The sequence below is a fragment of the Neophocaena asiaeorientalis genome, unplaced genomic scaffold (assembly GCF_003031525.2).
Source record: "Neophocaena asiaeorientalis asiaeorientalis breed wild unplaced genomic scaffold, Neophocaena_asiaeorientalis_V1.1 scaffold118, whole genome shotgun sequence".
NCBI classification, from domain to species: Eukaryota; Metazoa; Chordata; class Mammalia; order Artiodactyla; family Phocoenidae; genus Neophocaena; species Neophocaena asiaeorientalis.
This window is the reverse complement of record NW_020175528.1, coordinates 2177252-2193025: the sequence shown is the minus strand read 5'-3', so window position 1 is coordinate 2193025 and position 15774 is coordinate 2177252. Positions and strand designations below refer to the sequence as shown.

Sequence of the window (15774 nt, the reverse complement as noted above, 5' to 3'; positions counted from 1 at the left end):
GCCTCTCCTGACTCACCACCCCACACCCCAGGCTTGCGGGGTCTACACTCACTTGTGGTTTCTTTGTTTTAGTCACAGCTACCAGGACCTGTCCCGACTGGGAAGCCCAGGCTCCATCAGCCCCAGCTAGGAGCTTTGGTTCTGAGCCCCTAAGAGCTCAGGGCTTATCTTGTAATCATCTATTGCCTCCCTATTGCCTCCCTCCCCGGACTCAAGTTCCTCGAAGTCACAGGCTACCTCTTCTATCTCTGTAGGCTTGACAAAATGCCTGACACTTAAAATTCAGCACATTTTGAGTAAATGAATAAAATTCTTTGTAAGTTAGCATGTTACATCTTTTAAATATACGTACCAAGGTTTCTTGGAACAGGAACAAAATACTCATTACACAGAAGTCATCAAAGATGATTGGAAAATACGCTTCTGACTTCTCAGTATAATATTCTAAATAGAATTACTTGATATCTCAGATGTCAAGAATGAAATAATAAAAACCTAATCACGTTTCTGTTATAAACGGTTCTTCTTTAGTTGTCTAAATTTGGAGTGCTGAGTTTTAAAGTTTTAAAAATTGCGCGAGTCAACCTGCCTGCTCCCTTGACCATCTTGCTTGAAGAATTAGGGTCAAAGGATGCAAACTGGGGAGGGAGGGAGGGGTCAAAGGAGCTTGATTAATAGATGTCCAGGATGGGGTGTGGGAGGTGAGTTCTTAGGTAAGGAGGAACTTGAAATGGAAGAAGAGCTGCCCCTGCAAAAAGGAACTGATAAGAGACAGGAAGTGGAACCAAATCAGTCAATAGGGGATGAAGAGGAAGGTGAGCGATAGGAACGAAAAGACCTGAAATCATTCAAAGAATACGTACAAATAGGACCGCTTTGCGTGATGTTTTTATGCTTTTAATCCAGTTGTTTCCCAACTGTTACGAATTCTTTCACTATTAATTCTGTTGTTTTGATAATTAAGTTCCTTTTAGCAGAGAGTAGTTAAGAGAATTTTTGGAGAATTCAGTTTGGGTTGCTCTTCAAATACAAAATTGATGCTATGGGCCGGCCATTAGGGCTGGAAATTTGAGTTATTTTCCCCGTGCTGCAGATGGGTTGTGCTGCCTGAGCCACTGGCCCTCCTGTCACATCACCCATTGTGACTGCCTGTATCTGCAGATAATTAGCTAAGGTTGCAAGTGATGACGGGACAGAGTTTTTCTTTATGTGAAAAATGACTAGTTTATAATAGCATTATAATTTCACCCTGTATTCAAAAAAAAAAAAAAAAAAAGTGGACAGACTCTTACAAACTGAGTCCATAGGGCAATATCCTCAAATATAAGAGAAACCAAATGCCCGAAGTACTGAGGCCTCAGTGAGCAAATGAGAGTTGAGTCCAGGGAGGCTGAGCCTCTTTACAGCTGTCATTGTGACAACTACCATCACAAGCTCTTTTCCTCACTCTCCGTTGAGTTTACATTAAGCATTTCCCTCTAAGATGCTGAGAAGGAACAAAAACATGGGCTCTGGAGTCAGGCAGCCCTGGGTTGCGATCCTGGCACTGTCTGGCTGTGGGATCTGCTCAATGTCACTATAAAATGCAGATAATGAGGTCTACTTCCTAAGGTTGTCGGGAAAGGACTGAATGAAACGGCCCACGGAAAGAACGTTGCCGAATACCTGGTAGTTAATAAGTGTACTTTGTTTTCTGTGGATGTCCAGAGCAGAATACTTCCAACACTCTGATTTATCATAAGATCAGGCCTATCCAAAGCACTAAATGATAACAAGAGTTCAGTCTCTTTTATTCTGCTTTTTTTTAATGTCATATTCCATTTGAGTCCTAAGCATGTAAGCAGGTACCATGGAATGTAAACAAGAAAGGAAACAGAAATATATTGAATGACTCATATGTGAAACAATGCTGTGACTCACACAGATGAAATAGCTGCTTGGCTGCACAAAAAATTAACACTAAAACGTTTAAAAAGAGACAACATAGGAATAAGCTATTTTAATCAAGCAAAAACAAATTTATATCCATTAGTTCTAAAAATAAAATTAGACTTTTCCAACCCTTAACATCTGTATTTAATAATATCTTCTAACCAAAATACAGATGCTAAAACAGCAAATTACAATATATCTTGTACAGCATACAGTATGTTCACTGTTCACACTTACTTTAATTCTAGTTGGTCGTTATGTACTCAATGCATAAACATCACTTAGAATAAAATTTTCACAATTAACAAAAAAGCGACAAGGCTGTCTTAAAACGGCTCTGCTATAAATTGTATAGAATATACAGGATTACAAAGTCAAGTATTTTTTTATCAAAATATACACCCCTCCCTGAAACTAACACAAGCTATCAACATTTTCAACGAATAATACAATTATAGAAAATATTTGCAAAATTATTTTTTTCATGTATAAATATTCTGCCATATTTACTTTGGTCTAGAATTATCAGCATACAAGTCCACTTAAAAAGTATCCACATGGAAGGGCTGGGAGACATCAGTACATGTAATCATTTTATATTTGGAGTTACCTCAAATCAAAGTGACTGAAACACACAGTAATTCTCCTTGATCCATAAGCCTAATTGAGATAAAACAAATTAGTAGATCACAGGATTGCTTATTCAATTTTCTAATCATCAATTCAAAATTTCTTAGGCCCTTTGCAACTATCTTTTTAACAAAACCCAAATGAATAGTGCAGGTATACATATATACAATGTATAAAATAAAGTTGGACTCGTTTGCATTTTTCCATTTTCCTCTATTACATAATACTGTTTGTAAGTGAAAGCAGGTGAACAAAAGATAAATGCAAATACAATACTGGGGTTATTTAACAGCAAAGTACTACAGTATAAAAAGGTCAGCTTTGATCATGTCCTTTTCTGGGTGTTTAAATGCTTTCTTGCCCACCCCAATCCTTATTAAGTCTTCTTCATGGAGGTATCACAACGCTTGGAGAGAGAATCTGGAGTCCTTTGAGCTACTTCTTCACAATGGTAACCTTGCAACCTTGGGTAATCTTGGGTTTCCAGCTATCACATCCCGTGAACATGAATGGCTGCAGGTCATCCTTGAACCGGGTTCCAGATTCTGCTCATACTGGTCATCAAAGGGTAAGAATGTTTTCTCTCTCTCTCCTATTCTGGCAGTTTAAAAAGTAAGAATCATGACTTCCAGCCTCCCAGGAACCTAGTCCACATGATGGAATATCCTATAGGGCAGTTAGATTTTGAGGGCAGTGCTGATGGTGTGGGTCAGCATAAAAGAACATTAAAAACGGAAGTGGTTTTTAGCAAGCGGGCTAGATGTCTGCAAACATTAAGACAAGGCATCTGGTTTGTGGATGTATTTCTGAGTCATATCAGTAAGTGATGGAACCTTGTCACTCCACATTCTATCTCCCCACCCCCTTCGAGGCAAGGAAGATCATCACTCCCTCTGCCCCCTCCAGTCATTAATAGGTGGGGCGGGGGTGTGTGTTTCTCTTGTCCTTTTTTTTTTTTTTAAATACTATGTGCTTGTGGGCTGCATAATCTCCAAGAAGGCTAACAATTGTAGGGATTGGGCTTTCTGTCACTTTCAAGTGCCTGGGAATTCACCACCGTACACATGCTTTGCGCTAAATGTCCTGGACACTCCTTCAGTGGCATGGAAGGCGTCAGGTTTTACTTGAACCCTTGAGACTGGTTAAATCTATCTGGAAAGACCTCCATGTCCATGGCCTTGTGATGGATGGAAGACTGCAGGGAGTTTCAGAAGAATCTGACCTTCCTTCATTTTCTGAAGTGAGGCCACTAAAAAGTAATATACAGCACAGCACAGGTAACCACAGGTAACTTCTGGGAAGGCTCTCCCCCATGGATAAGGCATGACCTATGTTTTCTGTGACTTGAGTAGACCAGTTCTAATAACAGCTCAGCCATAACTTCAAGAGAACAGCATTCCATCTAAAAGCATACACATGCTCTTAAGTAATATTCAAAATGCTTTCTACTGATTTTTACATCAGTCCTCATTATTTGCAGATCTATTGCTCATCATTATAATTCACTACAGGGGACATGGACAGTTAAAAGTTAGAGTGATTTATATATGTATTTTACAAGGTTTGTGTTGCAGAAAAGTACTTCTAGATAATGTATGAATGTCCTACTCGGGTTACTCATTTCACACATATTTTCAACTATATTATTTCGTATGTATCCATTAATTTAAACAATTTTAATAGAAGCTGGTTGGGAATAATGACTGTCATAGCTCATTTACCTTTGAACTTATTTATGAAGATGACATTTTCATGACATCTCACCCTTATTTTCTCCAGTGACTAAAGACAGTTCAGCAGCCAGTTCCTATTAGCACTTATTAGAAAGTTTTAAATTATGCTAAAATTAAACTCTTTTCTTTCCCCCGACTGGCAGAAATATCATAGCTGAGAACTTCATAAACTTTCACAGGTCACTTGGGATATTGGAAGATTCAGCTACTTTGTTTTTGTGTACTTTGCATGAAGTTAATGCTAAAACCCAAAGTAGATATTAGGATCCTTTTCCTGGAATTTTCACAAATGAGATTTTCTTTGTTACATTTCACTCCTTCATGACTGTTATGTGAACAAAATTAAACAGAAACAAAAGAAAACGGCTAACTTAAAAAAAAAAAAACAAAAACAAAAAACCCCCTGAAAAACCCAAACCCACCAACTTATAGTTTCGAAGATTTTTCTAAGTATCACCATTCAAAGGACATGATCAACAACGGTTTGTCCATTATCCTTTTGGTCACTGTCTTCTGAATCAATGAAATGTGGATTCTCCAGGGGATGTGAGTTCTCGTGGCCCGTGTCACCTTCCGTTTTCTCCCGCTGACTTGGGCTTTTGAATAAGTGTTTCTTCTGGTGCATTCCAAGGGCAGCAGCTGTTTTGCAAATTTTGGGGCACTGGAAGCAGGCATAGCCCTTCCCATTATGCTCTCGGATATGCCTCTGCTCGTGATTCCTTTTCGTGGAGAGATACAAAAAACTCTGAAAGCAGAACTGACAGTGGTATCGCTTTTCGCCAGTGTGGATTCTTTCGTGGATTTTGAGGGTCTCATTCAACGTGAAGGCCTTGTTGCAATACTGACAGACGAACTCCTTCACGCCCAGGTGGATGCGCTCGTGTTTCTGTAGGTTGCCTTGCACCGAGAAGCACCGTCCGCAGGTCTTGCACTGGTACGGCTTCTCTCCCGTGTGACACCTCATGTGCATCTTCAGGGTGGAGGGGCTCTGGAACTGCTTGGAGCAGAGCTCACACGCATAAGGCCTGGCCGTGAGATGCCGGTGGGGCCTCCCTTGATTCCCGGCCCCCGAGGCTTTGTCTCCGTCACAGAGTTCGCACTGCAACTTGGGCATCTCTTTATTTTCTTCTTCCTCGAAGGCCTTCTCCTGGGGAGCCTTCCCCACTGCGCAGTCCAGTTCGGCCGGGTATTTACATTTGCTGCTCGGGCTCCTGTTTTCATGCTCCTTCCTCCAGTTGGCTTTCCTCATTTTTCTCAACTGTCTGGATTTCTTTTTGGGTTTGTAGTTGTAGTAAGGGCGCCACGGTTTATCCGTGGAATCCTGGTCACTGGCATCGTCAAACATCTCACTCATCTCCACGCACTCGGACTGGCAGAGCCCGATCGGGCTGTCTCTGTTGGTTTCCTGTTCACTCTCTCGTGGCGGAGTCTTCTCCTGCATTTGGTACTTGGGCCTCCTCCCTCTTTTATAGAACAATTTAGATCCTAGGATGTGCCTTTTCACAATGGCTTCGTTCCCGATTTTCACCGTTATCTGGCAAAGGGGCGCGACGTTGCTGTTTGTGGAGGTTCCCGGGAGAGCAGGCTTTGCGATGTAAGTTTCAATTTTACTAGTTTCTTTAATGATATTTGTGGTTTTGCTCAATGACCCTCCAGGATCAGCAATGTATCTGGACTCCTCTGGTACTTCTCCCCTGTTACACAGGATGGTTTTCTTTTTCTCCTTCACGCTCTTGGGTCTGCTGACAACCCTCCCCACTTTGTCTGGCTCGGGTTTGCCGTCGTCTCTCGGGCTCTGACTGCCAGCCAGGTCTGAAGGGGCTGCGGGGTTGTGGTTGCTTGTGGCAGCAACGGCATTGCTGTGCATTATCACCGATGAAAACTGGCTGCTGTGCACGATGACCGAGGGGGCTGAGCCACCGTAGCTGATCACAGAGGTGGAGTTCTCGCTGCCGTTACTCACAGACAAGACGGGCGCATCCCCTGCCCGGAGGCCCGAACTGACGGCATTTTCAGCCGAAGAAACTGACACCTCTGTTGAATAAAAGTTACTGTCCAAATCAACTTTCAACTCTCCCCTCTCTCCCCACTTGGTACCCTCTGCGTTTTGTGCACTGGTGGAAGTGGGTACGTCCTGACGTGCTGGTGTTTCCAGTGGGATGGCTGGACTGTTGGTCAAGGTGTTTACACTGTTTTGGAAATTCAGAGTAGGCAATTCAGAGCCGTGTGGATTCTGAATAACATAGGGACCAGGTGCAGACTCGTTCATCTGACTGTTTTCTCGAGTATTTTCATAGGAAGAATGTCGGTAGCTCTTGTAAGGAGCCCTCTTGCATTTCATGGGCAGGAGCCTATAAAGCTTATATGGATAGACACTAGGCTTCAAGCCCCCGTTTGCTGTTTTTTTACTGATGGAAAGTCTGTGATCGATGGCATGGAAAGACTTCTGGTGGTTTTTGAGTATATAGTAGGTCATGAACGTTTCCAGGCAGAAAATGCACTGATACCGCCTTTCTCCTGTGTGCCAAATCTCATGTCTTGTCCTATACTCAGCCAGTGCAAATACTTTGTTGCAGTAATGGCAAGGATACGTTCTTCTCCACGAGTGAACATTGGCATGTCTTCGGAGGCTGGATAAAGTCACATAACTACGTTTGCATACTACGCAGCTGTAGAGCATTTGCCCGTTAACAAATTTAACCATGTGTTCTGCTTCTGGCAAGGTACTTCCGGGACTGGAAAATTCACCAATCCTATTCTCAGATAATAAAGGTTCTGGACCTGTGAATGCACCTCCATTCTGCCCAATGGTGGGATAGTTTTCTAAGAAGTGCTGATTCCCTCCAGGAACGGGCATATGGCTTGACCTCATACAGATCTGCTCGTGCCGATCCAGTCTGTTGAGGGTGCTGAACTGTTTGTTGCAATGCTTGCACACCAAGGGCTCCTGGGTTGGCTTGTGAAGCTGCATGTGGGCGCTGAGCAAAGTGCTACTGTCGAAAGATTTGGAACAACAGCTACAATTGTAAATGAGAGGCGGCACCTCTGTGGCTGGCAGTGTGGGGACATCAGAGGATTTATTTTCATCTGCCCTGGGAAAAGGGACCTCTCCTTCGTTGTTGTTGGGAGATTTTGAAAGGGAAAGAATTGCAGCTGGCTGTGGACTTCCTTCTTGATTCATTTCCAAGTTGGTTGCTGGAGGGGGGGGTATATTTTCTGGAGGTGAATCCGAATCCTGGGGTACGGAGATTGTCTTTGGCTTTCGGCATGTTTTCGGTTTTGCTGCAACAGCTTCGCAGTTTTCTTTACCTGTTTTCCCAGGTGAACTGCTGTCCCGTTCCCGTACAGGCAGACTTCTGTAAGCCTCAGCCACGGAAGACACGGCGTAGGAGTGCTCGGCGAGGGTGTGCACGGGCTCCACCTCGTGGCAGACGTCAGTCCTCTCCAGGCAAAGGCTGGTGGTTCTCATGGAGTCGGAGACCTTTTTGAAACTTGCCCTCAAGTCCAGTGGAGAAAACATGTTATTACTATTTTCCGTTTCGATGATGGAAAATGCATTTGTGATCCTTGGCCCATTAGTGATGGCTGGTTCTTCATGCCTTTTTTCATTTTTTTCTTCTTTAACCACTCCCTTTTCGGTAATGCAGAATACATAAGGACCTGGGGAATTTGAAAAGTTGCGATCGGTAAGATCTTCCAAGAAGGATATTCCCAGCTTTTTTCCTGCAGCTGCAAGATCAGTGACTGTTTCTTGTCTCTTGACGACGACTGTGGAGCTGTAGATATAATTAAGGATTTCTGTAAACACTTCGGCTTTGAGATCATCCAGCTCCAGGACGTGGCTGGAAATACAGATGGTGTGACTCCAAAAGATATTTTTGAAATAAAGGCTTGAAGCAGCCAGGACATTGCTGTGGGCTTTAAATTTGGTGTCTTCCACGATGATAGTGACATCACATAAAATGCCCCGAATGCGCTGCTCATTCAAGATTGAGAGCACTGTGTCGCTGTGAAAGTCGTCCTTGAGGTCCCTGGAAAGGGACATGACTGTCATCTGAAACAAGAGGAGAGAAATGGTCAGAGACCCTTCCACAAGGAGCTCCTTTATTTGTAGGCTGTTTTTAATTTCTTTGAAAAACCTTTTTTTTGTATGAAAATAATTGTTTTTTTTAAAAAAATCTCATTCTGTTGCTGCTCCCAAGACTCGGAGTCAACCTTAGAAGTTTAATCTTTATCTTGCCCCAGCCTGTTCCTCGTACCACTGCTCATAGTTGTTATAGTTGGAAATCCTCCCAGAACTTTCTCTCCTTCTTTCTCCAAAGTTGTAGCTTGGAGAAAGGTTCCCCGGCCAAATGTTAAAGGTCTCACCATCATGCAGGGCTGCTGCGCTGAACGCTTAGAGTCGGGCGATGCCATGGTCCTCCCGCAAGCCTCCTTATCTATTTCAGAAGATCGCCCTGATGATCTGATCCAAACGTAATTCATGAAGCAGGGAAATGATTTTTTAAAAGTTTTCCCTAAGTAAGCAGTACCCGTGAGTAAAGGCATTGGCTGCTCGGGAAAGAAGCAAGAACGGGAGGAGCCATTCCTGATTTGTGGCTCCGAAGGGTTTCTCAGTGTAGTCTCAGTCTGCATGACCAAGTCTGACCACTAGGGGCACTCTGCCCTCTGGCCCTTCCTTGTGGGGACCCATCCCGTTCCTTCTGATTTCGCTTTTATCACAGCCAAAGTAGACTGGGGTGTTCAATCAAAAAGGAAACAAAACAAAACAAGGAAAGTATATTTCTGAGTTTACAATACCGTGTCTAGTCACAGGTTCCTAAATTAGCACAATTTAAAGGCACTGTGGCTCTTGTTCTGGTCTGAGGATGCGACCTCTGCTGTTCCCAGAGCTCAGGTCTTGTTATCCTCTATGTTCTATAATGAGCCTAGAACGGCCAGAGCCTACCCACTAATATTCTAGTGAGGAACAATCCAAAGCAGTGGCTTTCACAGTTACCCACAGTCAAAAATACATGGTACACAGTGACTTAAGACAGAAACGAAACTAAAACTTACCCTTACTATGTGTGATGCAGTCTGTTCTGTCCTATTCTCTTTCACTTAAAAAATGCTAACAGCAACTCACCAAACTAATTCCACTACACACTAATGGATCACTCCTGCACTCAATCTGTACCCCCCCCCCCAAATAATTCCCTTTGGTCTAAAGGATATACTACCCAGCTATTCATCAAGTCTATCTCTAATCACATGATGTCCAGAAAGCCATGTATCTTGCTGCTATTTCTTTAACTCCCAGTGGCAATGTATTCCTAGCACTGGAGTATAATGTTTAGCCCACAGCATTTATTCAGTTGGAAAAGACCAGATGGCCACATAAAGGATCTCTTTTCACCTTTTTGTAAGGATTATAAGCTCTGCCCATTATGTTATTTAGACAGTCCTTTATACAAGAATCCATTCGAAAACTTCTTTTTATCTCATTCAGCCATTGGAAAAAGAGCATTTCTACTAACAAATTCTTCATTATTCAGATAATGAGAACAATGTACTCACCACATTTATTCTCTCTTAATTCTCGAGACGAGGATGCTTAGAACTAATGTTTACCATCGACTGTTGTAGCCACTGTGAGCCTGGGTTTCTGGTGTGACTACTGTCTCACTTTCTTGATTTAGTGATAGCTCTTTTACTCTTGTTTTCCCTGCCTTTAAGTGGAACCTTCCATGAATCTTTTCTAGGGATGTGGGGGATTAAATATTTAAATAAAATTAAATGAAAAGGGATCTCTGGAACTTCCCCGGTGGTCCAGGGGCAAAGAATCCAACTTCCGATGTAGGGGACTTGGGTTCGATCCCTGGTCGGGGAACTAAGATTCCACATGCCACGGGGCAACTAAGCCCGAGCGCCACAAATACTGAGCTCACACGTCTCAATTAGAGTACAGAGCCCCCGTGCTCTGGAGTCCACGCGCCACAACTACAGAGCCCACCCACCCTGGAGCCTGCATGCCATAACTAGAGAAGAGAAAACCCGCATGCCACAACTTGAGAGAAGCCTGCACGCCACAACTAGAGAGGAGCCCATGCTCCACAACTAGAGAGAAGCCCGAGTGCCACAATGAAGATCTCGCATACCACAACTAAGACCCAATGCAGCCAAAAAAATAAAGAATATAAACTTAAAAAAAGGGGATCTTTATGGCTTCCTCTGTGCCCTGAAGGGAGAAAGGTTCACCCCTGAATGGATAGCAGCAGTCTATCCTTCACTGGCTTATAGATCAATAACATACTTGGCTGGTGCTTGTTTGGCCTTCCTTGAGGTCTCTCTGTTCTGGGCCCCTGTAGGATCTACTTTCTCTCCTGACTCGCACCTTCTCCTGTTCGGAAGGGTCAGACCAGACCATAATGGGCTCTAGAGGACTCCCCACAGCAAGTTTTATACTGCCAGTACTAGTTATCATTAAAAGTTATCATCAGATTTGAGTTAAAAAAAAAAATCACTCAGGATCACTTAGGCTGCAGTGTGTGGAAAGGATCAGAGGGAGGCCAGCTGCTTGCAAACCAGCTAGCGAGGCCGTCCTAGTGGTCCAGGTAAGAATTAATCCATCCACCCCAGACAGAGTGGGAACCTGGGAAGGAGTGATGGCTCCACCTACACCTAAGAAAGTGAGGCCGTGGGAGTTAGTATCTGAACTCAAAATTTACTTTAATTCCCTCGACCAATATTTATTGAGCAACTGCTAAGTACAAAGCATCAGGCTAAGTGCTACAGGAAGATAAGAGTTCATCTCTCCGTCGAACAGATGTTTACTGAATACCTACTTCATGCTTTGGGACAGTAGTGCCCAAACCTGGCTAGGCATCAAAATCAGCTGGGAAGCTTTAAAATAGTACAGGTTTACAGATTCCCCCTACTCCGCCCCTGCAGAGATTCTGGTTTGGAACAGCTGGGGTGAGACCCTGGAATCCGTATGTACTTTTGTACCTTATTTCGTGAATAAGTAATACATCCATATGATAACAAATTGGAAAGGCACACCGAGTAAACACTGACAAGCCTCCTTCCCACATTGTCTCAGAGGCTCTTCAGGTGGTTTTCTATCAACCAGGCAGAAGCAGGCCTGGGGGCTGACACTAAAAGCCAGGGCCGCTAGAGGAACAAAAATACCGCCCCCAAAGGTCTGTGGTACAGCAGGGAAAATAAGATGTGCTCATGAAAAGCCGTAAAACACAGATTCCCAGGGAAGGTGAAGGGTCAAGAGCGCTGGGAGAAGGTTTCAGGAGTCGGGGTGAGAGGGGCTTGGGAACGGGTGTGAGCCCAGCAAAACCTTGCAGATATGGACAAAGCTGAGGAAAAGGAATTTCAGTCAGAAAAAGGCACAGTTGAGAGTTTTACGCCCTCAAGAAGCTTGTAATCTAGGAGTCAGTGTAACACTTTATTTTTATTTTGTTGTCGCTGTTGTTTGCTTTTTGTTGTTTGCCACACCACGTGGCTTGCGGGATCTTAGCTCCCCGACCAGGTATTGAACCTGGGCCCTCAGCAGTGAGAGCACGGAGTCCTAACCACTGGACCACCAGGGAGTTCCCAGTGTAACAGTTTAGGACAAAGAATCCAAAGCCGCAAATGCGAAGTGAAAATGCGGTGAAAGTTGTTGAAGATGCAATTTCAAGCCATATTCTGCCTGTCCAACATGCAACAAAGAAATAAACTAGAAGTCTGTAGGCCAGAGGGGACCCACCATAGGCCACAAGCACACCTGGTCCCCACACACTGTGTTTGACCCCCATGGTTTTTGGAACCATGTTTTTGAAAAACTGATCTCACGTTGAAAACAAGTAAGATTTAACGTAAAAATCAACATATCTTTTCTTGAAAAACAGGAAGACTGGACAGCGAAGGGGTTGTTGGCTGCCTGGCAACCGCGTGGCTGTGTCCCTGTGTTCCTGTCACCTGCACGCACGTGCTACCTGTCCAAGTACTTACCGCCAAGCGGCTTCTCTCAGTAAAAAGCCCAGCCTGGCCCCTTCAGGCAGTTTGGTTTGTGCAACTGATAAGAACATTAAGCAGAATCACTTTGCACCCACAGTTCTGAACAGACACACTTAACGATATCCCTAAAATTAGAATTAAGACATAAATGAGCTCGTGGGGGGAGGCAGTCATTCTCACCAAAAATAGTATTCATTGACTTAAGAAAAATTAAAGTGATCTTCTCTGTTATATTTCTTCATTGAGAGTAAATGAAAACAGAAGTCTCAGGAGTTCCTGCCAATGGAAAGCCCACAACAGACTTCAGAAAAAGAAACAGAAGTTGGAAAGCAGATGAAATTCAGTTTACACGTAATTTTCTAAAACATGTTCAAAAAAGCAAGTTTCGTGCAGTATATTTATTATTTTCAGTAGTGCTGCTGAGATGGAATAAATAAGCATGAAAAAGGCTAACAAAAATGATGTAGATGCAAAAATTTTGGTAAGCCAATATTTAAAAAAAATAAACGAATTCGTAATTAGGTAACTGTGGTCATCTGACTTATGTTACTATTTCCCTGAGTTGGTATTTTAGCTGTAATAGCTTTTAACATACACCTTCTAAACACATAAATACACATACATATATATCCACGTGCACATACCAATAAATCTATGACTATATAACTATATGAACATACGCTGTATGTAAATATATTTTATAAACACATCAAACAGGATGAACTTTTAATTCAGCATCTAAAAAACAGGATACTTGGACTTCCCTGGTGGCACAGTGGTTAAGAATCCACCTGCCAACGCAGGGGACACAGGTTCGAGCCCTGGCCCGGGAAGATCCCACATGTTGAGGAGCAACTAAGCCTGTGCGCCACAACTACTGAGCCCGCGTGCCACAACTACTGAAGCCCGCGCGCCTAGAGCCTGTGCTCCACAACAAGAGAAGCCACCGCAATGAGAAGCCTGTGCACCGCAACGAAGAGTAGCCCCCGCTCGCCGCAACTAGGGAAAGCCTGCGTGCAGCAACGAAGACCCAATGCAGCCAAAAATAAAATATATAAATTTAAAAAGAGAAAAAGTAAAAAACAGGATACTTGCGAGAGAAAGGGGGTGCAACTAATAACCATGCCAGGGCAACAGGTATACATTGGGACTGTACCCTGGGAAATGAGATTGAATGATCATCCTGTTTTCATGTACATAACTATACAAACAAAATATGTATCTCTATATAAATTAAATGTAAAATCCTAAAGTTATAATTACATATATGTACATTTACATAAAGTATACTTTATAAATATGTAAATGCTTTTAAGAATTTTATAAATCTATGATAAACATACTTTATAATTATACTTCATACAAATGCCACTGGGAAATTCTACTTAATTAGCATATTTAGAATCTGCTGCTCCTTTTGTCTCCTGCCATATTCCAGCCTTATACGATACACATTCACCTCATGCAAAGGTGGGCACTTAAACAAGATGCTTTTGATGATTAAAATGACTTTTCTTCACTTACTTGTAGAATTAACGTTTTAGAAAAGTAAAATAAATCTATGCTGATGGTAAAACATGCAAACAGTAGAGAGGTGGATTAAGGTACAAGGCAGAAGGCCCCCTCCCCACGCCAGCCTCCTCAGTACACCCACAGCACAGGGACTCCCTACACGGGTCCTCTCCTCATCACTCGGGAGGATTTCTACGCTCCGTATGAAGCTTTAGAAGAAAAACTGTATTTCCTCTTGAGGTTCTTCTTCTATCCTCGCCCCTAGCTCCGCTGCCGGGCAATTCCTGTCATTCACTCATCTCAGATGACACCTCCTCTGGTCAGCCTCCTTCCTCACGGATTTCTAGTTTGGGGTTCCTACCTTTATAGTCGCATGTAATGTTGTGCGTCTGTCCACATCTCTATCTTTCCCTGTTTGCTCCTTGAGCGCAGGGACAACCGAGCTCATCTTGGTACCCTCTGCGCCCGCAGGGCGGGTACAACACACTGTTGATGTCGACAGTGAGCAGAAACGCACTGGCTCCTCAGACCCTGGGCAGCAAATGCCTTAAATAACATACTGTGCTTAGAAAGCTTTCTGGTTTAAAGCTTTAAAAATTAGACCTAGGTGAACCCAAATGCTAGTCTAGAGAAAGCAAAATTACCAGGAAAATAAAAATAAATTCCTGTTCTTTTTTCCCCCTCTAGCTTCCTTCTAACCTGGCGGTTCTCAAAGTACGTTTCATGGACCTCTGGGTCTCCCAAGACCCTATCGGCAAGCTCTTGAGGTCAAAACTGTTTTCATAGGGGCAGGACAGGAATAAAGACGCAGATGTACAGAATGGACTTGTGGACACGGGGAGGAGGAAGGGTAAGCTGGGACCAAGTGAGAGAGTGGCATGGACATATATACACTACCAAACGTAAAATCGATAGCTAGTGGGAAGCAGCCGCATAGCACAGGGAGATCAGCTCAGTGCTTTGTGTCCACCTAGAGGGGTGGGATAGGGAGGGTGGGAGGGAGGGAGATGCAAGAGGGAGGAGATATGGGGATATGTGTATATGTATAGCTGATTCGCTCTGTTATACAGCAGAAACTAATGCACCACTGTAGAGCAATTATACTCCAATAAAGACATTAAAAAAAAAACTATTTTCATGACAACACTAAGATGTCATTCATCTTTTTTATCATGCTGACATGTGCATTAATGGTGCAAAAGCAAAGATGGGGAAAACTTCCGGCAACTGAACAAACATCAAGCCAGTAACACTTGGATTAAGGAGTAAAAATTATTCAGTTTCTTAAATCTTGACCCTTGACTATACGTCTTCTTACTGTTGTGTGATAAAATGGGAGGTACACTTCTGGTGCATACTGCCTTGAGAAAAAGCACTTGGGTGTTTCTTTGAGTTCTGAGTTGAACTAGCCAATTTTTTTTTCATGGAACACCATTTTTACTTGAAAAAAATGATAAGACAAACCACGGCTATTCAAATACGGGTATTTGGGCAAACACTTCCTTGAAAATGAACTAAGTGAGTCTGTCATTTCAAGGAAGTAGCCATTTTGTTGCCAGTAACAAGAGACTTTGAAGCAGAAACAGAATTTTGGAAAACCTGCATCTACCACAAGGAGCTCCACACTCCTCAGTACATAATGATTTTTCTGATGGTGTTGGTGGTGATGTAATGAAAGTGGTTTCTGGATACTACGCATGGCTCAGTGAACCGACATTTTCCAAATGACCAATGCATATTACCAAAAAAATCATGCAGGGGCTAAAAGGTGTGAGAGAGAGCAGTGGATTTAAATGTAACAAAGTACAGAAAGTTCACTGATATGGATTCCATGCTGCAATTAACCTTTAAGAAATTCCCACTGGTAAGTTCTGGTGTAGTATCAAAGAATATCCACAATTAACTGAAAAGATTATTAAAAAACTTCTCCCTTTTCCAATTACCTAGTTGTGTGAGGCTGGATTTTCTTCGT

The 15774-nt window shown here is 43.0% G+C and overlaps 1 protein-coding gene across 5 annotated transcripts in view; it reads right to left on the bottom strand.

Moving 5' to 3' along the window:
• Positions 1-1783: 1783 nt before the first annotated feature.
• Positions 1784-15774, bottom strand: part of ZBTB38 (zinc finger and BTB domain containing 38) — a 76265-nt gene continuing 62274 nt past the window's right edge. For all 5 annotated transcript variants that reach the window (XM_024769021.1, XM_024769022.1, XM_024769024.1 and 2 more), the window contains one exon: positions 1784-8349. In XM_024769021.1, coding sequence (XP_024624789.1) covers positions 4756-8349 — 3594 coding nt within the window. In that variant the 3' untranslated portion in view covers positions 1784-4755. The remainder of the gene's footprint in view (positions 8350-15774) is intronic.